General features: G+C 42.7%; 1 protein-coding gene across 1 annotated transcript; it reads right to left on the bottom strand.

Annotated features, from left to right (window-relative positions):
• Nucleotides 1-580: 580 nt before the first annotated feature.
• Nucleotides 581-27,403, bottom strand: LOC311099345 (putative global transcription activator SNF2L2; the record flags this gene model as incomplete). Its single annotated transcript, XM_084140063.1, has 6 exons — nt 581-717; nt 1,050-1,161; nt 1,284-1,385; nt 4,368-4,473; nt 7,073-7,308; nt 27,281-27,403. The coding sequence occupies 6 exons, from the start codon at nt 27,401-27,403 to the stop codon at nt 581-583; spliced, it is 816 nt and encodes a 271-aa protein (XP_083996189.1).

The following is a 27,403-nucleotide window of genomic DNA, read 5'->3' as shown; positions in this document are numbered from 1 at the left end:
AGTGGGAGAACTTGCACAATTGGTGGCTGACTAAGTACTTGTTTTCCCCACTGTATCATTTATTTGTCAGTGGGCAAACATACAAAATCAGCAGGGGATCAAATACTTTTTTCCCTCACTGTACCTATACACAACATATAGGGATGTTATCAACAGGCGCCACTCTCTGAGGGTGGTCTCCGTCTTAGCAGAAATACATAATTTCACACATAAAGTAATAACACTTTCAAATAAAAAAACAACTCATGGAAAAAGAGTGGAGAGATATCCTCTGGTAAAGCATTAAGGATACACACAGCAGCTTTCATATGAAGACCGAGGGAAGAACATCATTAAAAAACGTTTAAAAAACGTAAAGGCAAAATAATAGTAAAAAGACATGAACGTTTAAGGCTGCATGAATTACTTGAGGACCAACATCATTAAGTACGTACATTCCTTTGAGTAGCTTTCTTGACTTGAGATGAGACAAACCTTTTTGCAAGGTGAGCAAATTAATAAGCTGCAATGCAAAAACAGTGATAGTGGAGAGAAAGAAAGAGGATAAGGAGGGTAATTGAACTAGCGTTGGTCCTCCAGGTCAACCCTCATCTTTAGCTGTATTGTCCTCCAGATCCTCATCGCTGTCTACATCACTGTTGACGGTCTTCTTGACCTTCATCTTTCTGCTCCTCTCCTCCTTCATCCTCTGTGTCGCCTGCGTTGCCGCCGTTTTCACTGAAAAGAGAGGATTAAGAAAGGAACAAAAGAGAGTTGAAGGCACTAGTTTTCATTTACTCTATATAATGACAACCAGATATTAGTTTGTCCTGTCATTGATCTTTGAGAAAATAAATCATTTCAAGCTATTCAAAATCTAAATAATAATGCTTGATAACTCACAATCGTTCGGGTGAGTGAAAGTGAAAATGTGCTTCTCATTGTCAACTGAACTGCGTGATCTTGATTTTCCCATTCTGTTTTTAAAAGAAGGTAATCTTCACAGAGTTTGTTTTGAGATCACAACGGCCGGGTCTCACCTGCTCATGAAACCAACTGATTGTCTCGACCTCCATCATCATTACGGATGGCAGTGCTGTCCTGTTTCTCCTCATCATCACTGACAATCCTCTGTCGTGCACTCTCAAACACAGACTTGAGAACAATCGAGTCCTCAAATATCTATGGCAAACACACACATAACATAAACCAAATTAGCCTCTCACAGTCATGAGCTGGGGGCATCATGGTATGTGGATTTCATGTAGAACCGGAGGCAGTGGTATGAATTCCAGCAGCCACACCTGAGATCCCTCCAGGTTGAAGGTCTGTGCGTTGTGACACAGCAGTATGATGTCTTTCTCCAGATCCCCCACACTCCTGTACTTGTGATTGCGCACACGCTCCTACAAAAAAACAACACATGGTCAGAAAACATGTACGCTCACATAAATACAGTGCATATTACTACCTGAATCCAACATCATAGAAAAGTTGGCTCGGATGATGATGGAATATGCTGAAAGGATAGCACTGCATCTGTGACTTTGTTAACATGCCTATGGCCAGTTGGTATGTGGGACGATTTGTGGGTAGATCTGGTGGGTCAGTGTTGAGATTTGGTGAGTTAGTGTTGAGATTTGGTTCTGCGCTGAATTGGTGTGGGGAAGATTTGGGTGGGTTGGTGCTGTGCTGAGTCTATAGATTGCAGTGTAGAGCAGGGATTCCCAATCTAGGGGGTGCGCCCCCGGCGCCAATGTTTCCTGTTGTGGCGTGAGGCCTGACTTAATTTCAGGGGGATGGGGGGCGCACAAAAGAGCCCCTTTTCTTTCCAACTGGATGAAACCACCGTAGTGGAAGGCGAGGCTGCGCTCATTGTGTATGTGCAGTACATTGATGAAACAGACTTCTGTAACTCTGACCACAACCACACGAGGAGAAGATATTTGTTGTGCAGTTGATAGGCTATGTACTTTACAAAACACAACCTTTCCTATGAGAATTGAGTTGCATGCTGTACTGATGGGGCTGCATCACTAATGGGAAAGACCAAGGGCCTCAAAAGCTGCTTGAAGGAAAAGGCTCCCAATTGTGCATTGTTTCACTGCATGATACACAGACAAGTCCTGACGAGCAAACACCTGTCCAAGGAGCTCAACGAAACACTGAAGACTGTAGTTATAATAGTTAACCCCTGTAGGTCTAAGCCCATATTTGGCACTATCTACTAAGCTAAAATATGGAATTGTTTTAAGATGGTCATAAAATGGATCATTTAGCTATTTGAGTTGGAATTTTAGGACCCCTGTAGGTATAAAACATGTATGTATTTAAAAATGATTTGATAAAATATTGAGTTTGGCATGTACTGCTATAGACCATAGATACACATTGAATAACACATTTGTACAGTACATGGCAAAACAGACAGTCCAAAAATGTATAATATGGAATAAGCTTTTGAAGTGTATGTCCTATATCTCTGAAAGATATCAGAAAACTCAGAAGATAAAACATTTCACCCATGTTAGGTCACTTTACTCATTGCACTTTTTACCCCCATTCGCTTTATTTATGTAACTTTAGTTGTGATACAAATTGTGATACAAATGTTGGGCTATATGTTTAGATTTTTTAGATATTCTAAGGCTGTATCTTCTAATGAGGATTTGAAAAAAGTCACATGAAAGGCATGAGCTCTGGTTTGTTTTTTTGCGCAGGCTGTACACAGTTCATCAGTCTCTCATTCACAATTTGACAAGCAATTGGATAATGGCTTGAATTTCCAGGCTGCATCCCCTTTGTGTGGCCATAATGCTCCCTAAAGAAATCCATGCCTTTTGCGGCCAGTGGCCATTGTGCCCTTAGGCTGAATATAATAATTATAATTTCCTTCTCCCGACTGCAGGGCCGAAGCACCTCTCACGGGTCTTTCTCACAGGCTACAAGTGAAGACAAACACAACAGGGACGCTTCCTTATCCAATTCCGAGGAAGCATATTGAAGATATTGGAAGAACTGTCCACAGCCAACCAGATGAGTAGGCCTACCAAACAACAAAAGCACTAGCCTATGTCAATCTACTATTCCCCATTGTACAAAAGTTGACCTATTCTATTCTGTGTGAGAAATAAAAATTCCAAACATAGTCTGGGACATTTGTGGAATGATAGATCCCAAATTAATACAACCACTAGCATAAAAAAAACTGTTTTAGGCAATGAGCCTGATGCAACAGATAATAAGGTTTAGTTTAAAATGTTGATCGACTATTAGACTATTTCTTCACATTATAAGCGCAATTGCATAGCCTATAGAAATGTTGTGCAACATGAGCTCATGGGCTCTCATTAAGTGTTTGATTCAATTTTCGATACATTTGCATTGATGTCAGAGTGATTAGAGGGACAATATAGAGCTGAGTACCAGGCAGTTAGCAAGTTTGGTAGGCTACTAATGACCATCAGCAGCATCAGAGCTTGGAGAAGCCTAAATAACTAAATGGTCACGTGGAATTTGACTGCCGTCATGACTCGTGACAGCCTGTGTGGCGGTAATATGGTCACCGTAACAGCCCTACGTGTGACGCGCGTCAATCAACTCCAGGGTTAAAAGCTCGCCCAACGAACAAATGACTCTTTGCGGAGTTATGTGAAGATGAGGCGCACCAAACTCTCCCGCTGCACACAGTCACAGAGGTGTTCTACCTCTCACACGGCCAAGTGCTGGTGCATTTCATACCTGTCAGAGACTGCATTCAGCGCGCTGGTTACAATCAAAACAAAAGCACGCAAAAAGTTGAAAGTGCACAATGACTTTCGTCTGGCTGTCACCAGCATCACACCTGACATCCTATCCCTGGCTTTGCAAATACGGGCCCAGGGCCCCAATTAAAGATGAAACGGCAGGTAATAAATTATTGTGTGTGACTCTGTCACCAATCGACCACTTGTAATAAATATACAGTATGATAAATAAATAATTAAATAGATACATGTATGTACAAATATAAATTCAGGTGCATAATAATAAATAATAATTTATTGTGATGCTGATATAGGTTATATAAAATGCAATATGAACAGAAAATGGTGTGTTCCCAAATCCCTGCATATAATTGAAAAGCCTTTTTAAGATGGCCACCTGTTTTACACAAACAGTCAGTTAGGCTATTTGCAGTAAAATAGCCTACTGTTTTTGTGGAGGCCTACAAGTGCACTGTATTGCAATTCATTGTGATGCTGTTATGAACTATGAAATGTTATATAAAATGCAATTTGAAAATGTAAAATGCCATGTATTTGTGTCTAAATGTATCAAATGTAAAATAGGGGACCCTGTGGGAAAAGGGTTGGGAATCCCTGGTGTAGAGGGTCCACTGAGCCTACCCTGATCCTCCTGAAGTCCACAGGCTTTCGGATCAACTCGTAGTACTCTGGCACCTCCTTCCTAGAAGGCAGCTGGATGAAGCCTTTGCTGATCTGACGGCCCAACCTGGAAGAATTTAGCACAGGCTCTGTTACGGACCAAGAAGACACAGACCTCTCCAGACAATAGTATGTGTTTTGTTTCAAATACTTTAAGCATTTGTTTGAGCCTGCTTGGAGTTGAAGATTGGCCAGATTTAGTTCCATTGTGCCAGGCAAGGCCAATCAAGTGCAGCTGAAGTATTTGAAAGAAAACCTTCTATTTGATGTCAGGTCCAATCATAGAAATAGATAGAGGACTCTAATGCCCAAAAGCTTGTTTTAGCATGGGCAGCACCATTGAGGACTTTCACCATTTTGAATTAGTCAACTGGGTGGGACTTCCTATGGGTTAAGGAAGGATCACATAATTCCATCCAGGTCACCAGGAGGGCTCAGCCAATGAATTATACTTGTGAGGAAACATTCCATAAATGAAGGTGGCAGTAAATCGCCAACCTTGGCGTCATACCTGTTCAAACAACACACTCTAGGTGGCAGTGTACACCCTTTCAGTTTGTTTGCCAACTCATAGAAGTAGTAGAAGAAGGTATATATACACTACCAGTCAAAAGTTTGGACACACCTATTCATTCAAATTTTTTTCTTTTTTTCTTTATTTTTTACATTGTAGAATAATAGTGAAGACAACAAAACTATGAAATAACACATATGGAATCATGTAGTAACCAAAAAAGTGTTAAACAAATCAAAATATATGTTATATTTGAGATTCTTCAAATAGCCACCCTTTGACTTGATGACAGCTTTGCACACTCTTGGCATTCTCTCAACCAGCTTCATGAGATAGTCACCTGGAATGCATTTCAATTAACAGGTGTGCCTTCTTAAAAGTGAATTTGTGGAATTTCTTTCCTTCTTAATGCGTTTGAGCCAATCAGTTGTGTTGTGACAAGGTATACAGAAGATAGCCCTATTTGGTAAAAGACCAAGTCCATATTATGGCAAGAACAGCTCAAATAAGCAAAGAGAAAAGACAGTCCATCATTACTTTAAGACCTGACGGTAAGTCAATACGGAACATTTTAAAGAACTGAAAGTTTCTTCAAGTGCAGTCCCAAAAACCATAGAGTGCTATGATGAAACTGGCTCTCATGAGGAACGCCACAGGAAAGGAAGACCCAGAGTTACCTCTGCTGCAGAGGATAAGTTCATTAGAGTTACCAGCCTCAGAAATTGCAGCCTAAGTAAATGCTTAACAGAGTTCAAGTAACAGACACATCTCAACATCAACTGTTCAGAGGGGACTGTGTGAATCAAGCCTTCATGGTCAAATTGCTGCAAAGAAACCACTACTAAAGGACACCAATAATAAGAAGAGACCTGCTTGGGCCAAGAAACACGAGAAATGGACATTAGACCGGTGGAAGTTTGTCCTTTGGTCTGGAGTCCAAATTGGAGATTATTGGTTCCAACCGCTGTGTTTTTGTGAGACGCGGTGCGGGTGAACGGACGATCTCTGCATGTGTATTTCCCACCGTAAAGCATGGAGGAGGAGGTGTTATGGTGTGGGGGTGCTTTGCTGGTGACACTGTCTGTAATTCATTTGGAATTCAAGGCACACTTAACCAGCATGGCTACCACAGCATTCTGCTGCGATACGCCATCCCATCTGGTTTGGGCTTAGTGGGACTATAATTTGTTTTTCAACAGGACAATGACCCAACACACCTCCAGGCTGTGTAAGGGCTATTTTACCAAGATGAAGAGTGATGGAGTGCTGCATCAGATGACCTGGCCTCCACAATCCCCCGACCTCAACCTAATTGAGATGGTTTGGGATGAGTCGGACGGCAGAGTGAAGGAAAAGCAGCCAACAAGTGCTGAGCATATGTGGGAACTCCTTCAAGACTTTTGGAAAAGTATTCCAGGTGAAGCTGGTTGAGAGAATGCCAAGAGTGTGCAAAGCTGTCATCAAGGCAAAGGGTGGCTATTTGAAAAATCTAAAATCTAAAATATATTTTGATTTGTTTAACACTTTTTTGGTTACTACATGATTCTATAAGTGTTATTTCATAGTTTTGATGTCTTCACTATTATTCTACAATGTAAAAACTAGAAAAAATTAAGACAAACCCTTGAATGAGTAGGTGTGTCCAAACATTTGACTGGTACCGTATATATATATATATATATATATATATATATATATATATATATATATATATATATATATATTCAGTCATTTAGCAGAGGGTCTTAGAGGAGCAATTAGGGTTAAGTGCCTTGTTGAAGAGCACATTGACAGATCTTTCACCTAGTCATGTCAGAGATTCAAACCAGCGACCTTTCGGTTACTGGCCCAAAGCGCTTAACTGCTAGGCTACCTGCTGCCCCTGCTCTCACAGATGCCATAATGGGACTGATACAATCTAAATCCTCTCTATCTGATCATTTCTGCAACACACTGCTCACACTGTGAAATGGTGGGAAACAAAATAAGTAATTAATGTCGAACCAGTCCCTGCATGGTCTAACATCAAACATCACTGCCCTTCTTATCCACACATTGCTAATTATTAGTTAATTAATAAGTGTGGACATAATTGCATCATAATGACATAATTAACACAGTGCTCATCCCCAATTCTCCCTGCTAATCTCACCCATCTTTGTAGTTGATGACCATATCCACCAGTGTGTTCAGCTGCTTGGTGAGCTCGGGGGGGTTGGGGGGCAGTTTCTCCACTGGAGGTCGTCCCCGGCGCTTCTTGACCTTTTCACCTTCAGCTTCCTGGCCAGAGTCTCGGGGCTCTGAGTCTTTGTCGCCGTGGGGATCACCTTTCCGTTTCTTTAGGCTGATGTCCTCTTCCATGTCCTCCAAGACCCCGTTCTCCTCCACCTTAAGAATAAGAAGAAGAAGAAGAAGAAGAAGAAGAAGAAGAAGAAGAAGAAGAAGAAGAAGAAGAAGAAGAAGAAGAAGAAGAAGATTGGTTCATCTGGATCCCAATTAGCAGGTGCAGGAAGATAACCTTGACAATGTTAGTGTCAGTTCATTGCACATATTCTTCCAAGAAGAAGAAGATGAAACCTAACAGGGATTTGGGAATGATTTAGGGATGGGATAATAACCACTTCTGTGCTCTTGACAGTGATTTGACCTCTGTTACTCCTGTCAGCTACTTTTTTTTTCACCTCTATTTACCCAGGTAAACCAGTTGAGAACAAGTTCTCATTTACAACTGCGACCTGGCCAAGATAAAGCAAAGCAGTGCGATAAAAACAACAAAACAGAGTTACATATGGGGTAAAACAAAACATAAAGTCAAAAATACAACAGAAAATATATATACAGTGTGTGCAAATGTAGCAAGTTATGGAGGTAAGGCAATACATAGGCCATAGTGCAAAATAATTACAATTAGTATTAACACTGGAATGATAGATGTGCAAGAGACGATGTGCAAATAGAGATACTGGGGTGCAAAAGAGCAAAATAAATAAAAATATGGGGATGAGTTAGTTGGGTGGGCTAATTTCAGATGGGCTGTGTACAGGTGCAGTGATCGGTAAGGTGCTCTGACAACTGATGTGTCACAACGGCTGATGTAGATGTGGTGAAGGAGTCAAACGCAGACACAGAAGCTAAGTCCAATACTTTACTGAACACGACCAAAAATATACAAAACACTGGCCTCAAAACAAACAAGAGGCGGACGATGTGCAACAATGCGCAAAAGGCTAGTATACCAAGGCGCACGAAAACAGTGCAGTGCGACGACAGGGAAAACAACAAACAAACAACGAGCCGACCTGATGACAGGCGAACAATAACACACAACACAAGACTAACCAAACGAGAAACTTATAGGAGACATAATCAACCAAACAGGAAACAGGTGTACACAATCAGACAAAACCAACAGACATCGAAAACATCAAACGGTGATAGCTAGTACTCCGGGGACGACGACCGCCGAAGCCTGCCCGAACAAGGAGGAGGAGCAGCCTCGGCCGAAACCGTGACATGATGCTTAAAGTTAGTGAGGGAGATAAGAGTCTCCAGCTTCAGAGATTTTTGCAATTCGTTCCAGTCATTGGCAGCAGAGAACTGGAAGGAATGGTGGCCAAAGGAGGTGTTGGCTTTGGGGATGACCAGTGAGATATACCTGCTGGAGCGCATACTACGGGTGAGTGTTGCTATGGTGACCAATGAGCTAAGATAAGGCGGGGATTTGCCTAGCAGTGATTTATAGATGGCCTGGAGCCAGTGGGTTTGGCGACGAATATGTAGTGAGGACCAGCCAACAAGAGCGTACAGGTCACAGTGGTGGGTGGTATATGGGGCTTTGGTGACAAAACGGATGGCACTGTGATAGACTACATCCAGTTTGCTGAGCAGAGTGTTGGAGGCTATTTTGTAAATGACATCGCCGAAGTCAAGGATCGGTAGGATAGTCAGTTTTATGAGGGCATGTTTGGCAGCATGAGTGAAGGAGGCTTTGTTGCGAAATAGGAAGCCGATTCTAGATTTAACTTTGGATTGGAGATGCTTAATGTGAGTCTGGAAGGAGAGTTTACAGTCTAACCAGACACCTAGGTATTTGTAGTTGTCCACATACTCTAGGTCAGACCCGTCGAGAGTAGTGATTCTAGTCGGGTGGGCGGGTGCCAGCAGCGTTCGATTGAAGAGCATGCATTTAGTTTTACTAGTGTTTAAGAGCAGTTGGAGGCTACTGAAGGAGTGTTGTATGGCATTGAAGCTCGTTTGGAGGTTTGTTAACACAGTGTCCAATGAAGGGCCAGATGTACAGTGAGGGAAAAAAGTATTTGATCCCCTGCTGATTTTGTACGTTTGCCCACTGACAAAGAAATGATCAGTCTATAATTTTAATGGTAGGTTTATTTGAACAGTGAGAGACAGAATAACAACAAAAAAATCCAGAAAAACGCATGTCAGAAATGTTATAAATTGATTTGCATTTTAATGAGGGAAATAAGTATTTGACCCCCTCTCAATCAGAAAGATTTCTGGCTCCCAGGTGTCTTTTATACAGGTAACGAACTGAGATTAGGAGCACACTCTTAAAGGGAGTGCTCCTAATCTCAGCTTGTTACCTGTATAAAAGACACCTGTCCACAGAAGCAATCAATCAATCAGATTCCAAACTCTCCACCATGGCCAAGACGAAAGAGCTCTCCAAGGATGTCAGGGACAAGATTGTAGACCTACACAAGATTGGAATGGGCTACAAGACCATCGCCAAGCAGCTTGGTGAGAAGGTGACAACAGTTGGTGCGATTATTCGCAAATGGAAGAAACACAAAATAACTGTCAATCTCCCTCGGCCTGGGGCTCCATACAAGATCTCACCTCGTGGAGTTGCAATGATCATGAGAACGGTGAGGAATCAGCCCAGAACTACACGGGAGGATCTTGTCAATGATCTCAATGCAGCTGGGACCATAGTCACCAAGAAAACAATTGGTAACACACTACGCCGTGAAGGACTGAAATCCTGCAGTGCCCGCAAGGTCCCCCTGCTCAAGAAAGCACATATACAGGGCCGTCTGAAGTTTGCCAATGAACATCTGAATGATTCAGAGGAGAACTGGGTGAAAGTGTTGTGGTCAGATGAGACCAAAATCGAGGTCTTTGGCATCAACTCAACTCGCTTTGTTTGGAGGAGGAGGAATACTGCCTATGACCCCAAGAACACCATCCCCACCGTCAAACATGGAGGTGGAAACATTATGCCTTGGGGGTGTTTTTCTGCTAAGGGGACAGGACAACTTCACCGCATCATAGGGACGATGGACGGGGCCATGTACCGTCAATTTTGGGTGAGGGCCTCCTTCCCTCAGCCAGGGCATTGAAAATGGGTTGTGGATGGGTATTCCAGTATGACAATGACCCAAAACCCACGGCCAAGGCAACAAAGGTGTGGCTCAAGAAGAAGCACATTAAGGTCCTGGAGTGGCCTAGCCAGTCTCCAGACCTTAATCCCATGGAAAATCTGCGGAGGGAGCTGAAGGTTTGAGTTGCCAAACGTCAGCCTCGAAACCTTAACGACTTGGAGAAGATCTTCAAAGAGGAGTGGAACAAAATCCCTCCTGAGATGTGTGCAAACCTGGTGGACAACTACAAGAAACGTCTGACCTCTGTGATTGCCAACAAGGAGTTTGCCACCAAGTACTAAGTCATGTTTTGCAGAGGGGTCAAATACTTATTTCCATCATTAAAATGCAAATCAATTTATAACATTTGTGACATGAGTTTTTCTGGATTTTTTGTTGTTGTTATTCTGTCTCTCACTGTTCAAATAAACCTACCATTAAAATTATAGACTGATCATGTCTTTGTCAGTGGGCAAATGTACAAAATCAGCAGGGGATCAAATACTTTTTTCCCTCACTGTATACAAAATGGTGTCTTCTGCGTAGAGGTGGATCTGAGAGTCACCAGCAGCAAGAGCGACATCATTGATATACACGGAGAAAAGAGTTTGCCCAAGAATTGAACCCTGTGGCACCCCCATAGAGACTGCCATAGGTCCAGACAACAGGCCATCCGATTTGACACATTGAACTCTATATGAGAAGTAGTTGGTGAACCAGGCGAGGCAGTCATTTGAGAAGCCAAGGCTACACTCCTCTGTGGTTCTTAAATGGCTGTCATCTCTGAGAAAAGACAAGCAGTTAGAAGACTTTACGTTTTAGACAGTCAGACAGACAAAGTCCACTCCAAAAACTACTTCAAAGAATGAACAAAATGTACATAGATTATTGATTTCAATATACAATCATTAAGGTGAATTGTATTCAGAGTTGAATTATTTATATAGCTCAATATTAACCATAAACAAATAACTTTATGGTAATATTATGCTAAAAGCTAAATAAAATGTTACATTCTTACTATAGATGTCTCTATTATTATACTAACACATTTTGATCATGTGCTGTCATAAAGAGCACATGTTCAACTTAATAAAAACACATGTTCCCATCTCAAGAGGTTAAATAAAAAAAATACTATATTAAGTGCCTATTAAGTGCCAAATAAAGTAACAGGGTTGACGATTTCATCTTAAATCAGGCATAAATCCTATTGTGACAGGGGGAATGGAAGCTTGTTGTGTGCAACAGGGAGTGGCAATTGACTGCAAGCGTAACAAAAAAAAGTATAATTGTTAAAACATTTCTAGCCTGTCTATCTATGGGTAACAGAATTGATGTGTTATGCTAAACCCGCTCAGTTTTCCACCACAAAAAAAAACAGCAAATGGCCAAAAAGATTAGAACTGTAAGGGATCGGGGGTTGGCTGGGTCTAGACAGAGTCTGACACTTCCCCGATCTACAGAGAGGGGGAGTCATCAGACTCGATCTGGTTCACCTGAGTTCTGAGCACACCTGTCAGTAATTAGTGTAGGATTTAAGGTGTGCTCAGAAGTTCAGTCGGTGCGAGGTATTGTTCCATTGTGACTTGCTAAGCGTTTTGTTCCGAGAGAGAGTTTATTGTTTTTGATTACCCGTGTATCCGACCTGTGCCTTGTTGTTTGACTCCCCGTATTGCTTAATCCTCTGCTTGTCTACCCCAGTGATTACCGTTCTCTGATCCTGTGCCTGTGCCCTCGACTACGACTAAGCCCGCTCCCTTGGTACCTCTGCCTGTCTATGCCTGGCCCGGTTTTGACCACAGCCCGCCCGACCACGATTAAGCTATTCCCTTGTCTGTCCTCTAATAAAGCATCGCTATTCTGCGATTGGATCTTACCACTCTGTCCGAGTATTCATTACAGAATACCTCACCTTTACCATGGATCCAGCGGAATTACCGAGGCGGTGGGAGATACAGGAGAAACAGATGGATAAACTCCTGCAGCTACTCAACGCTGGTGCGGCTGAGGGCACCACCACGAGCACAGTCAGTCCTCGTCCTACACCTCCGATTTCTCTACCGACAAGGTACGACGGGGAACCTGGCAAATGTCAGGGGTTTCTACTCCAGACGTCCCTGTATATGTTGTATAATCGTACGATGTTTTCCGATGACCGTAGCAGGGTGGATTTCATGATTTCTCTGCTAACGGGAAGAGCACTGGATTGGGCTACTGCGCTTTGGGCAGCTGAGGTCCCCGAGTTGAATGCGGAAGTTCAGTTCAAGAGACTGTTCCAAGAGGTGTTCGACCACCCAGTATCTGGGCGTAGTGTGGGAGACCAACTATGCGAACTTCAGCAGGGCCGTCGCACAGTAGCCGACTACGCTTTGGAGTTCCGTACGATAGCAGCCGGTAGCGGATGGACCGAGACTGCTTTGCTCACCGTTTTCCGAAGAGGGCTGCGCAAAGACGTACAGACTGAGTTGGCTTGTCGAGGAGATATCACTGCGCTACATGATTTTATCAAAATAGCCATCTCTATTGATAATCTGATAGTGCAACACAAGGTATCCACAGTCCGGGAGCCCTCGATCACTGGTCCTAAGGAATCTGAGGAGGAACCTATGCAACTGGGACGGTCACCTCTACAAGGTTCGGTGAGACAACAACGTCGGCAAGACGGACTATGCCTGTATTGTGGTCAGTCGGGTCATTCCGTTCGTCTATGTCCGGTACGACCAAACCGTACCCCAGGATATCGCCTCGGAACTGCCAAACCGGTGAGTGAGACTCAAGTTTTGAACATTACATCAAAACAAATGTATGTGCCAGTTACCTTATCTGTCGGAGAGAAAGTGCGCAGGTTGGAAGGACTTATTGATTCCGGAGCGGCTGCCAGCTTTCTGGATATGGGTCTTGCTGAGGAGTTGGGAGTTCAACTTATCCCAATTCAACCTCCCCTGCGAGTCAACGCGCTAGACGGTGAGCCCATGTGCACTGGGTTCATTACGCACCGTACAGAGGTAATCAAATTACAAGTGGGCTCCATACACCATGAGAACATCATTTTTTTCGTCATCTCCGCTCCACGGGAGCCGCTAGTTCTCGGCCACCCCTGGCTCGTCACCCATGATCCGGTCATCTCCTGGAAATCTGGCGATATCACGGCTTGGAGTGAGGTATGTAGGGCAGAGTGCCTCAATTTACCGTGCAAAATGTCTACTGTGGAGGATGCGCAGGGTGCGGTGTCTACTGTTGTCCATACAGAATACCAGGATTACGCGCAGGTGTTCTCCAAGGAGAGGGCCACCGTGTTACCACCTCATCGGGCCTGGGACTGCGGGATTGATCTGCTATCCGGGGCTACACCTCCTCGTGGAAGAATCTACCCGTTGTCACAGCCGGAACGAGAATCAATGAGCCAGTATATTGATGAGGCGCTACAGCAAGGGGCCATTCGTCCATCTACGTCTCCCGCCGCATCCAGTTTTTTCTTCGTGAAGAAAAAGGATGGCGGACTGCGTCCTTGTATAGACTATCGAGGGTTGAACGAGATTACCATCAAAAATCGTTACCCCCTTCCTTTGATTCCAGCAGCCCTCGAACAGGTGGGACAGGCCTCCATGTAGAGTAAACTGGACCTCAGGAGTGCGTACAATCTGGTGCGTATTAGAGAAGGGGATGAATGGAAGACCGCCTTCATCACACATCGAGGACACTACGAATATTGTGTCATGCCCTATGGACTTACCAACGCGCCCTCAGTATTCCAGGCGTTCATGAATGACATTTTCAGGGACATGATTGATCGCTTTGTTATCGTGTACATTGATGACATCCTAATCTATTCTAACTCTCTGAGTGAACATGTGTCCCATGTACGACAGGTGCTGGATTGGCTCCTACAACATTCTCTGTTCGTGAAGGCAGAAAAGAGTGAATTCCATGTCACTACGATTTCCTTCCTTGGGGCCATACTCACTCCCGAAGGGGTTAAACTGGATGAATCCAAGGTGCAAGCGGTACAAGACTGGCCTCAACCCCAGACGGTGAAAGAGCTCCAGAGATTCTTAGGGTTTGCCAATTACTATAGACGGTTCGTGCGTAATTTCAGCACAACCGCAGCGCCCCTGTCGGCGATGACCAGTTACAAGGGTCGCAGTCTGAACTGGACGGAGGGGGCAGTGCGTGCGTTTGAGACGTTGAAACAACACTTTACCACCGCTCCTATTCTATGTCAGCCGGACCCTACCTTACCGTTTATCGTGGAAGTGGACGCCTCGGAGGTTGGAGTTGGAGCCGTGTTATCCCAACGCCAAGGTGAGCCGCCTAAATCACGACCCTGTGCTTTCTTTTCAAGGAAGCTGAATTCTGCCGAGCAGAACTATGACGTGGGTAATCGGGAATTACTGGCGGTGAAGTTAGCACTGGAGGAGTGGAGACATTGGTTGGAGGGAGCAGAGCATCCGTTCCAAGTGCTCACGGACCACCGCAACCTGGAGTATCTTCACAGTGCCAAACGACTGAACTCCCGACAGGCAAGGTGGTCTTTATTCTTCAACCGTTTCCGATTCACTGTTTCTTATATCCCCGGGTCCAAGAATGGTAAGGCGGACGCGCTTTCCCGACGGTTCGAGCGCGCGGAAAGACCCATGGAGCCAGAACCTATTCTCCCCATGAGTTGCCGTGCTGGTCCTGTGAGGTGGGCTATTGATGACACTATTCAGGAGAGCTTACAAGCGGAACCAGCCCCTCCAGAAACCCCGGTGTCTAAGGTGTTTGTGCCAGCCCCACTTCGACCTCAACTGATGGAATGGTGCCACACGTCGCTGGGATCTGGTCATCCTGGGATCACTCGAACTACACGACTCATCAGCCGCAAATACTGGTGGGATTCCCTCACAGATGACGTCAGAGACTATGTCTTATCCTGTCCCGTATGTGCTCAGTCCAAGGTACCTCGTGCACTACCGGAGGGTAAGCTGATGCCATTGCCAACTCCTCAACGACCATGGTCGCACATTGCAATGGACTTTGTTACCGACCTACCAGAATCAGAGGGCCATACTGTAATTCTCGTGGTCATCGATCGTTTCTCCAAGATGTGCCGGTTAGTACCCATGACCCGTTTGCCTAACGCCACTCAGATGGCTGAGACTATGTTTACCCAGGTGTTCCGGCAGTTTGGTGTCCCGGAGGATATTGTTTCCGACCGGGGACCCCAGTTTGTATCTCGGGTATGGAAGGCCTTCTGCGAACGCTTGGGCATCTCGGTTAGCCTAACCTCCGGATATCATCCCCAGGCCAATGGGCAGACAGAACGGCTCAACCAGGAAATTGGGAAATATCTACGGCAACAATGTTCGCGGCAGCCGCAAGAGTGGAGCCGATTCCTTCCTTGGGTAGAGTATGCTCAGAACTCACTCGTTCACCCCCCCCTACGCCTAACGCCCTTCCAGTGTGTTCTAGGGTATCAACCACCCATGTTCCCGTGGGATACCGCATCAGGGATGGTACCGGCTGTGGACGAGTGGTTCCGTCGGAGTGCGCAGGTCTGGGAGACGGCCCATCAACATCTCCGTCAAGCCTCACAACAGCAAAAGACCTACGCCGACCGACGCTGGAGACCTACTCCCACTTATCAACCCGAGCAACGAGTGTGGCTGTCTACCCGAGACCTGCGGTTCCGACGGAGCTGCAAGAAGCTCCAACCCAGGTACATCGGTCCTTTCAAGGTACAGAGATGTATTAACCCTGTCACCTACCGTCTGTTACTCCCTCGACACTACAGGATAAACCCTACGTTCCACGTCTCCCTATTGAAACCTGTCCACTATAGCCCGATGTACCCCCCAATCGCTCAACAACCTACTACACCACCTTTGGAGGAGGAACAGGACACCACCTATACAGTCCACGAGATACTGGAGTCAAGACAGAGACGAGGGGGCATCGAATATCTCGTGGACTGGGAGGGATATGGACCTGAGGAACGGTCATGGGTCCCTGCTAAGGACATACTGGATCCCGCTCTCAAGGCCGCTTTCCACGCTGAACACCCAGATCATCCAGGACCCCGACCCAGAGGAAGACCACCCGATAGAGGTAGAAGGCCGTCAGGAGCCGGCCCTGGGGAGGGGGATACTCTAAGGGATCGGGGGTTGGCTGGGTCTAGACAGAGTCTGACACTTCCCCGATCTACAGAGAGGGGGAGTCATCAGACTCGATCTGGTTCACCTGAGTTCTGAGCACACCTGTCAGTAATTAGTGTAGGATTTAAGGTGTGCTCAGAAGTTCAGTCGGTGCGAGGTATTGTGACTTGCTAAGCGTTTTGTTCCGAGAGAGAGAGAGTTTATTGTTTTTGATTACCCGTGTATCCGACCTGTGCCTTGTTGTTTGACTCCCCGTATTGCTTAATCCTCTGCTTGTCTACCCCAGTGATTACCGTTCTCTGATCCTGTGCCTGTGCCCTCGACTACGACTAAGCCCGCTCCCTTGGTACCTCTGCCTGTCTATGCCTGGCCCGGTTTTGACCACAGCCCGCCCGACCACGATTAAGCTATTCCCTTGTCTGTCCTCTAATAAAGCATCGCTATTCTGCGATTGGATCTTACCACTCTGTCCGAGTATTCATTACAAGAACCAGCTCACCTGCTTTTACACTATGATTTGACTATTAGATGTTAAATGTTTCTTTTGAAAGAAAATTGAAAAGGGAATCATTTCATCATACAACGAGAATGCAGTTCACGTAACAGGGTGACCAGGTTTTTTTTTACCTTAAAATCAGGGGTGGAAAGTATTCTAAAATATCCTTCTCAAGTAGAAGTGCTGTTACTTTTAATGACAATTTACTCATGTAGAAGTAAAATTACTGTTGTAAAAATGTAAAGTAGTTAATTTAAAAAGTACTCAGAGTAAAAGTAATTAAGTTACTTTAAAAATAAAAACACTGACCTTGATAATTAGTTAATTTCGCTAAGGTTACCTGAACGTTGTTACACATTGTCTTTTGCATGCATTAAATTGTAAAAGGAAGAGAGGAAATACATGTACAGTAGGAACTAAGTTCATTTATTTGATGAGTTGCATTGAACGGGGTTCACAGGATGACAGAAAGTACACAAGATCATTTGGATAACAAAGCACGCACTCTATCATGTAGGAACTATCTTCCTTTATTTGCAATCAGTGAAAGCATCACCATGTTTATTTCTAAATACCACAAGGATGACACAAGTTAACTTTAGTTTAGCGCTGTAGGTTGGTTATCTTTGAAAGGCAGCAGGTAGTCATGCTTAAAGTCATTACTTAATGTATCAAGTTTATATACCAATTCTGGGGTCAATTTGACTAATGTGGAGTGTACCAACTGAGATGTTAATCGTTTACACAAACAGATTTCGACAAAATAATTTGTCAGATTTCGACATACTTATTTTCCACCATAATTTGCAAATAAATTCATTAAAAATCCTACAATGTGATTTTCTGGATTTTTTTTCTCATTTTGTCTGTCATAGTTGACGTGTACCTATGATGAAAATTACAGGCCTCTCTCATCTTTTTAAGTGGGAGAACTTGCACAATTGGTGGCTGACTAAATACTTTTTTCCCCCACTGTATATAGACACACTGGCTTTACTCAATGACTATGTCATTAGTAAAAACAGAAAAAATAAAGGTCCCAGACAACTGCCCTGAGGAATTCCTGATTCTACCTGGATTATGTTGGAAAGTCTTCCATTAAAAAGACCCTCTGTGTTCTGTTAGACAGGTAACTCTTTATCCACAATATACAAGGGGTATAGCCATAACACACGTTTTTCCAGCAGCAGCTTATGATCAATAGTGTCAAAAGCCACACTGAAGTCTAACAAAACAGCTCCCACAATCTTTTGATCATGCATTTCTCTCAGCCAATCATCAGTCATTTGTGTAAGTGCTGTGCTTGTTAAATGTCCTTCCCTATAAGCATGCTGAAAGTCTGTTGTCAATTTGTTTACAGTAAAATAGCATTTTATCTGGTCAAACATAATTTTTTCCAAACGTTTACTAAGGGTTATTAACAGGCTGATTGGTCGGCTATTTGAGCCAGTAAAGGCGGCTTTACTATTCTTGGGTAGCGGAATTACTTTTGCTTCCCTCCATGCTTGAGGGCACACACTTTTTAGTAGGCTTAGATTGAAGATATGGCAAATAGGAGTTGCAATATTGACCCCGGTGGCTTGTCATTGTTGATAGAAAACAATCATTGTTTCACCTCTTCCACACTCACTTTACGTAATTGAAATTTGATTAGTTTTAGTTGTATATGTAGTGTCAGCGTTTGTTGCTGGCATGTCATTCCTAAATTTGCTAATCTTGCCAATGAAAAAATCATTAAAGTAATTGGAAATATCAGTGGGTTTTGTGATGAATGAGCCATCTGATTCAATGAATGATGGAGCTGAGTTTGCCTTTTTGGCCAAAATTTAATTTAAGGTGCTCCAAAACGTTTTACTATCATTCTTTATATCATTTATTGTCACGCCCTAACTCTGGGGACTCTTATTTGTTGAGTCAGGGTGTGATTTTCTATGTTGTATTTTCTATGTTTGTGATCTAGGTTTTGTAGTTCTATGTTTGGCCGGGTGTGTTTCCCAATCAGAGGCAGCTGTCGCTCGTTGTTTCTGATTGGGAAGCATACTTAGGCAGCCTATTGGCAATTAGGTGTTGTGGGATCTTGTTCCGTGTGAGGTTTGTTGTGTGTTGCCTTTGGACGTCACATTTCGTTGGTTTATTGTTTTGTCGTTGTTTATTAAGTTTAAATAAACATGTATGCATATCACGCTGCGCCTTGGTCTGACCCGTCTATGAACGAACGTGACATTTATCTTTGTTTCATAGTATAGTTTCTTCTTCTTTTTATTCAGTTTAGTCACATGATTTCTCAATTTGCAGTACCTTTGCCAATCGGTTGTGCAGACAGACTAATTTGCCATTCCTTTTGCCTCATCCCTCTCAACCATACCATTTTTCAATCAATTTTACAGTCATTTTCTTAATGGGTGCATGCTTATTTGCAACTGGAATAAGCAATTTCATAAATGTGTCAAGTGAAGCGTCTGGCTGCTCCTCAATACACACCACAGGCCAACAAATATTATTTACATCAACAACATCGGAATCACTACAGAACTTCTTGTATGACCTCTTATACACTATATTAGGCCCAGCGTTTGGAACTTTGGTTTTCCTAGATATGGCTACAATATTGTGATCACTACAGCCGGTGGATTTGGATACTGCTTTAAAGCAGATTTCTGCAGCATTAGTAAAGATGTGATCAATACATGTTGATGATTTTATTCCTATGCTGTTTGTAACTACCCTGGTAGGTTGACTGATAACCTGAACCAGGTTGCAGGCACTGGTTACAGTTTGAAGCCTTTTCTTGAGTGGGCAGCTTGATGAAAGCCAGTCAATATTTAAATCATATATACCTCTCTGTTGATATCACATACATTATCAAGCATTTCACACATGTTATCCAGATACTGACTGTTATCACTTGGTGGTCTATAGCAGCTTCCCACAAGAAGGGGCTTTAGATGAGGCAGATGAACCTGTAGCCATATTACTTCAACAGTATTTAACATGATATCCTCTCTAAGCTTTACAGGAATGTAGTTCTGAATATGAACAGCGACACCTCCACCATTGGCATTTCTGTATTTTCTGTAGATGTTATAACCATGTATTGCTACCACTGTATCATCAAAAGTATTATCTAAGTAAGTTTCAGAGATAGTCAGAATATGAATGTCATCTGTTACTAGCAAGTTATTGATTTCATGAACCTTGTTTCTTAAGCTACACATGTTAACATGGGCTATTTTTAGCACTTTTCATTGCTTTACTAGGAAGCTTAGCAGAAGTAGACATGCTCATGTTATTTATGTTAGTGCAGGGTGAGCTGCACACAGTGGACTTCCTACTAGGGCACACCGCCTCAGTGCTAACAGTATAACTCTGGTTCATAGGCACATGATTACTGCATGCAATAGCTGTAGGGTCAGCAGATGCATTCAGGGCAGTTAGAGGGACATAAATTAGGTTAATTACATTGTGACTACCAACACCTCTGGTATAATGTACATTTGCTGAAGCATTATGACAATTCTCCAACACAATGGTAAAGATTAACTGAGCTGGGCTTGTCTCAACGCAGCCTTATAATGCTGTGAAAGGATCCAGGAACCCAAATTATTCAGGTGGATCCCATCCTCTCTATAAATGTGTTTTGTTTCCAAAAGGTATCAAAATTGTCAACTAAAGTTACACCCATTACATTAAGCTGCAATAATCACATAGCCAGTTGTGAAGAGAAAGAATCCTGCTAAAGCGTTGATAGAATAATTATTAATGACTAATTATTATACCCTGAAACTGTGTGAAATGTGTTAGAATGTGTGAGTGTAGGACAAGTAAAGATTATGACATTGAGCTACTATTTAGCAATGTGAGTAAGAGTTAGACCAGACAACAAAGGACAAGGAGAACTGTCTACAGACAACTGAGAAACCAAGATAAAGAGGCCTCCCAATTTAGGGAGGAGAGAAACTGTTAGGCTTTTTAAGGAGTATGAGGACGGCGATAACTAAGGAATGCATGTGTGTGTATGTATGTGTGTGTGTGTGTATGTATGTGTGTGTGTGTGTATGTGTGTGTGTGTGAACTGATGGTCAGGAGAGCAGTTTTAAAGTGGAAAACTACAGCCCACCTAAAGAGGGGAGGGATTTTTGTATGACGTATGAGTATAAAAGATGGACTTGTGATGGCAGAATTCTCAATGAATACATCTCTGACTATGCAGACCGGGACTCTGTCCGTTTCTTAAATCCAAAAGACTTACAACCTTTTGGGAGACGCACAGAGACACTGAAATAGTTTGTTAAATAATTCACATAACAAGCGTTCAATGCCACGATTCAGAGAGGGCACAGGGCCAGATATGATGGGTCTTTTATTAGTGTCTAGCAGAGAATCAATCACCTCTTTAAAACCCAGTTTCAACTCTTCAGAACTGCCCTTCATAAAAACCCACATTGACTACGATAGAATCAATTTCCATGTCCTGGCCTAGAACATTCGGGAGTAGCTTAGTAATGTAATTTACTCAAGCTCTGGGATTGGACATTGTTTTTGCACCAGGAACAGTGACATTTTTTCCATTGAGCTTACCCAAATCACGGCTGGTGAAAAGGACGCCATTCCCTTTCTGCTGCTTCTCTCACTCGAATCGGACCAGGTCTGGACAGAACGGGTCTAGTTGTCCTCGGGTCCATTTGGAACAGGTCTCTATATTACAATTTTTTATTTATGCATATCGGGTCCAGATGGGAAACCCCCAGGTCCAACTTTTTGGACCTGTGAAGGCCTCTACTTGAAACGTCATCGCTATAATGGACGTCTCTAAGATGAACCTCACTGAATTTGCTAGTGATAGCTAAAAAAACAAGGAAACTATTAAGAACTAATTCTTTGCATATGTAACGCTAATGCTGAAAATGAAAATAATAACAATTCAGACAATAACAATGGGTTTCACAGCTTCTCTGTGAACCCCTAATAAAGTGCATAAACAATGAAGTTGCCAGACTTCAATATTCTTCAGACTCCAGAAATTAACATGTCTAATTATTTCACCCATTCAATCCCTCATTCACCCCTCTGTTACTCGACCATGGGACCGGCTGACATTCACTCACCCATTCACACTCTTTCCCTCACTCACTCACGCACGCACCCACTCCATCACTCACAAACTCCCTCCCTCAGTCACTCACCAGGGGTGAGTACTATTACTTTAAAGGCCCAGTGGCCTAACTTGAAATTTGTCATCGTTTAATGGACGTCCATAAGATGAATCACACTGAATTTGGTATTGATATCTAAAAAGAAACAAGGAAAGTATTAACAACTAATTCTTGACATATGTAATGCTAATGCTCAAAATCATCTGCAATCATCTTCTCATCATCCATATGTCAGATGCACTCCAGATTTTGTATTTAGAACCCTTACATAAGTGGACTCATTAACACACTGTACCTATAGATGCAGGTTAGCACATACGCTAATGATAAAAGTGCTTTAAAAATCTTCTTCTCATGAACCATAAGTCTGATTGACTCCAGATGTGGTATATAGACTCAATGAATTAGCCTCTAATGAAATTGAGAATGATTAGTTGCTGCATTCAAATTCGGCCACGCTACACCACTCAATGGCACCATAGCACACCAGGGCTGTAAGAACTGAATCGATTGATATGGGGCCTTGAAATTTGTTATCCAAACAGCCTTGATGAATTATCAGGGCATGGACTCTACAAGGTGTCGAAAGTGTTCCACAGGGATGCTGGCCTATTTTGCCCTCAATGCTTCCCACTGTTGTGTCAAGTTGGCTGGATGTCCTTTGGGTTGTGGACCATTCTTGATACACATGGGAAACTGTTGAGTGTGAAAAACCCAGCAGCGTTACAGTTCTTGACACAAACCGGTGCGCCTGGCACCTACTACCATACCCCGTTCAAAGGCACTTAAATATTTTGTCTTGCCCATTCACCCTCTGAATGACACACATACACAATCCATGTCTCAATTGTCTCAAGGCTTAAAAATACTTTATTTAACCCCTTCATCTACACTGACTGAAGTGGATGTAACAAGTTACATCAATAAGGGATCATAGCTTTTACCTGGTCAGTCTATGTCATGGAAAGAGCAGGCGTTCTTAATGTTTTGTACACTAAGTGTATGTCCTTTGAAGCTGTGTGAATATAATGTGGCATATGATACTAGAGCAATAACTATCGCAACTAATACCTATTGAAAATAAAGATTGATCAAGTGGACTTTGTCTCATGCAAATGAATGATGGATTTAAATTATGCAGATGAACAATGTGACATATCGCTGAAAATATTTCAAAAATCTTAACATAAACCATTAGTCAAATTGACCCCATAATTGGTATATCAACTCAATACATTAAGTAATGACTTGAAGAGTGATTACCTGCTGCATTCAAAGGTAACCGACCTACAGTGCTAGATTAAAGTCATTCTTGTGGTATTGAGAGATAAACATGGTAATGATTTAACTGACTGCACATAAAGGAAGATAGTTCCTACATGATAGAGTGCTTGCTTTGTTATCCAACTGATCTTGTGTCCTTTCTCTCATCCTGTGAACCCCGTTCATTGCTGCTTCCAGCTAAATTATACAATTGTACAATTTCTACTTAAAATATCAAAGACACGCAAAAGGGACTCATTACCTGGAACGACCCAAATATCAATATCTGTAGAACAGAAAAGGTTAGAAAAGGTTCAAAAAGGTTAGAATGGGAAAATAAAAGAGTGTGAGAGTCTTAAGTGTATGAGTGTGTGAGCGCTCATATGCATGTGGTTTCTGTGCTGCAGGGTCCTGAATGCCTTAATGTCTGTATCTTATTTTTATCTCTCATAGCAGCAAATGTCTGCAGCAAGCAACTGCTGTATTTTACACAAAGGCAATTAAAGCCTAGAGGTATGCATGCAGCAGCAATTGTCTGGGCTGGAGGGGAGAGTGAGAGAGGAAGAGGGAGCGGGGACAAGAGAAAGGGGGAGTGAATATGTTTTCACATTGGGGGGAATTCAGACCCGAGTTACAAGTGCTTTATAATGGAACATTGTTCCCTTTTTTTGCACTTCTCCCTCTATGCGTATTCTGAACTTGACCTTAAGCATGAGGAAATGCATGTGACAGTCAGCTATTGGTTTGGGTTGGAGATCATAGAAATGGAGGTGTGGCAGAGGTGTGTCTACAGATATGCCGTATTCTGACCTTGACTTAATTACGTATTAAATCCACCACTTTTACACGCAAGGAAACCATGAATAAGGTCGAGCACCTGTTGGTTCCAAGGGGAAAACATCAACCATTTCCAATAGAAAAACACCATTCTCCATGCACTGTAATGTATAAGTTGATAAGAGTTACTTAAATTAGTAATCCGTTTGGAGAAGGGGATTGTAATTACAAATAGCAATTGTTTTAGCTGATTTTTCCTTATGATCATTGGAGACAAATGTGAAACTAGTCATGAACGTAAACTGAAAATCATATCAACATGACAAGTATTTCGGCCCCTTTCCACAATGAAGCAGTAGGTTATAAACAGCTGTGCCATTATTCAGAATTTATATTATATGACCTCAACATTTGCGGGGATGAAATTTGGAGATCTAAGCTATAGGCTTCTGTAGTGCCGAACCTACCAAGTTGATGTATGCGCTCTATAATGTTTTAATTCTATGCCCAGGCTTTTCTCTGTTTTTTAAAAACAATTTGTATCATGTTAAATATTAGCCACTATCGGTAGCCACCATCAGTAATTCCCACATACGCCAACTGTCACTTTAGTGTAAGTTTCCTTCACTTTGTAGCCTACATTTTGCATTATTCCAATACGTTCTGTTTACCTTTCTTTCCTTTCTCCATGTAGTTGTTCCTGAGGGTTGCTAGCAATAGTGGATCATATTAGGCTAACATTGTTTAATAATTTGGCACATTTAGCCTATTTGAATCATTATGGAACTCAGACCACACTTAGCAGTTTAAACTTGGAGCCTTGTTGCACAGTACACGACAACTGGACCGTTGTCCTTACAGTTCCGATTAGTAGGGTAGATTTATAAGACTATTGTTCAACCCTTATTGTACACTTTTCTCACCTTCCAATATTTAATGGAATGAACAATTGAATGTGGCAACTTTCAGGATGAATCAAACCACTGTAAACCAGTTTTTTTTTAAATGATTCACAAAGACTTTCCTAACCCTAAATTATCTACAAGATCATAGTATTTTTAAATCTATCAATTGGTGCTGAAACAGAGACGAATATGTATATATTTACATGGCTTTCTTTCATTGATCCCTAATATTCTGAACCCCATTCTCTTAATATATTATATTGAGTCTGTATTTAAAATGATGGCTAAATGTACTGAAATAAAGATGAATTAGATACATGTAAATGAGATAAATGTACTAAAAACCCCATTGAATGAAAACTCCATGAGGAAATCTGTTGGCCAGCAAGTGGGAGGGTTTTCAGCTGTTGAATTAAATGTATTCAGTGCACATAAGGGAGCCACTCCCAAAGAGCTCGTTGTGCATCTGCATAAGTTAAGTCTGAATACCAAATACTGAGAAGTGCTTAAATCAAAATGCATATGAAAGGCATACATTTTCTAAGTCTGAATCAGGCCCATTCAGCTGAGAATGAGGAATACATGCAGGCCAGAGGAGAAATACTGCCCCCTCTCATTGAAGCCACAAAGTCCAAGGCCGAATGCGGTACTGCAGGCATTGTTTGCAGATAACAGGATCCCCCATTATAATGAATGGGAAAATGGCAATCTTTGTCGTCAATCTTCATGTAAAATAAATACATAATCGAAGACAATGATGGTACCAATAATTGCTTCTATTACACCAAATGTATTTCCTTGAATTAATTAATTAAAAAATCTCACACATAATAAGTTATAAGGATAATTGAGTTGCTAATGGCAACCAGCAGTACCCAAGGTTGGCCTTCAACTTGAGAGAGGGCAGCACTGAGCTAGCCTGCAACGTAACTTCCTGGACTAGCTCAAACTGCACGTTATGTATCAATGAGAGTATCCATGAGACTTCCTTGGCTTCAAATGTGCTACTGAGTCTTCACATAGAAATGAATGGTGTCACGTGATCGATGGCTTTGTCCATACATATACACTGAGTGTACAAAACATTATGCTCTTTCCATGACATAGACTGACCAGGTGAATCCTATGATCCCTTATTGATGTCACTTGTTGAATCCACTTCAATCAGTGTAGATGAAGGGGTGGAGACAGGTTAAATAAGTATTTTTAAGCCATGGGACATGGATTGTGTATGTGTCATTTAGAGGGTGAATGGGCAAGACAAAATATTTAAGTGCCTTTGAACGGTATATGGTAGTAGGTGCCAGGCGCACCGGTTTGTGTCAAGAACTGCAACGCTGCTGGATTTTTCACTGTGTGTAACAAGAATGGTTTTGTACACTCAGTCGTTGATGCAGGCTGGCCAATCTGACGGATATATATTGATGTATGAAATGAGTCATACAGACACTCAGGCATGTAGACACATAGACATAGCACCCACCCACATTATATTATACTGTATTAGCACATATGAATATCTACAAAGACACAAAGATGAAAGCGCATGTAACTGTATATTCATGCAGATATGTCCTCTGTGCTTATGAATACACATTCGTAATTAGTCAACAGGCACAGACACACACACACACATCGAAAGTGGCTTAATAACCATTATCAATGGCGAAGAATCTGCATGACATTCCGACAGTGGAATATGCATGTACATACACTGATACACACACACACAGTAAAAGCGAGAAAAGCATGCATAAAACCGAAATGATCGAGAGTGTCAAGAACAGTACAAAAGACAAGAAAAGACATCATGATGGTAATCGGTCAGCTTTAAAGGTAATCTTTATAAAGCCCTGCAAACATTTCTACTGGGCTACAGTGGAATACAGAATAATCCTGAAAGAAGGGTAAAACAGCTAAACGCTGCCTTTGTATGTAAGTGTGAGTGTGTGAGTGTGTGCACAGTAGTTGTTGCTCCATGCCTGTACCATCATCACCAAACAAGCCTGCTTCTTCCTTCCCATCCTCAACTGGCAAACGATACCCACACCTACACACCCACACCCTCTACCTCTCACACACTCACACACCGTGCACAACTACACAGACGGACAGACACACACACGCTCTCTCTCTCTCGTCTCCCTCTGTGCCGATCTGTGCGATGCAGCCTGGCTGAATACTATCCTGAGAATAAAGAGAGGGAGAGTGAAGATAGAAAGTGAAAGAAGGAATAAATATTTACCTGGCTGCAGTCTGCAGTCTGGCTCTGTGGATCAGGATGGGTTGTAGCTGGATCGGCTGCAGCTGCAGCTGGAGGGGAGAGAATTAGCAAGCCAGCATAGCGGCGAGCTGCTAGCCTCTTCAT

This window comes from Coregonus lavaretus (genome assembly GCF_964263955.1).
Source record: "Coregonus lavaretus genome assembly, chromosome: 24".
In the NCBI taxonomy this organism is placed as follows: Eukaryota; Metazoa; Chordata; class Actinopteri; order Salmoniformes; family Salmonidae; genus Coregonus; species Coregonus lavaretus.
Note: the sequence above shows the minus strand (reverse complement) of the source record. Positions and strands in the feature narration are given on the sequence as shown.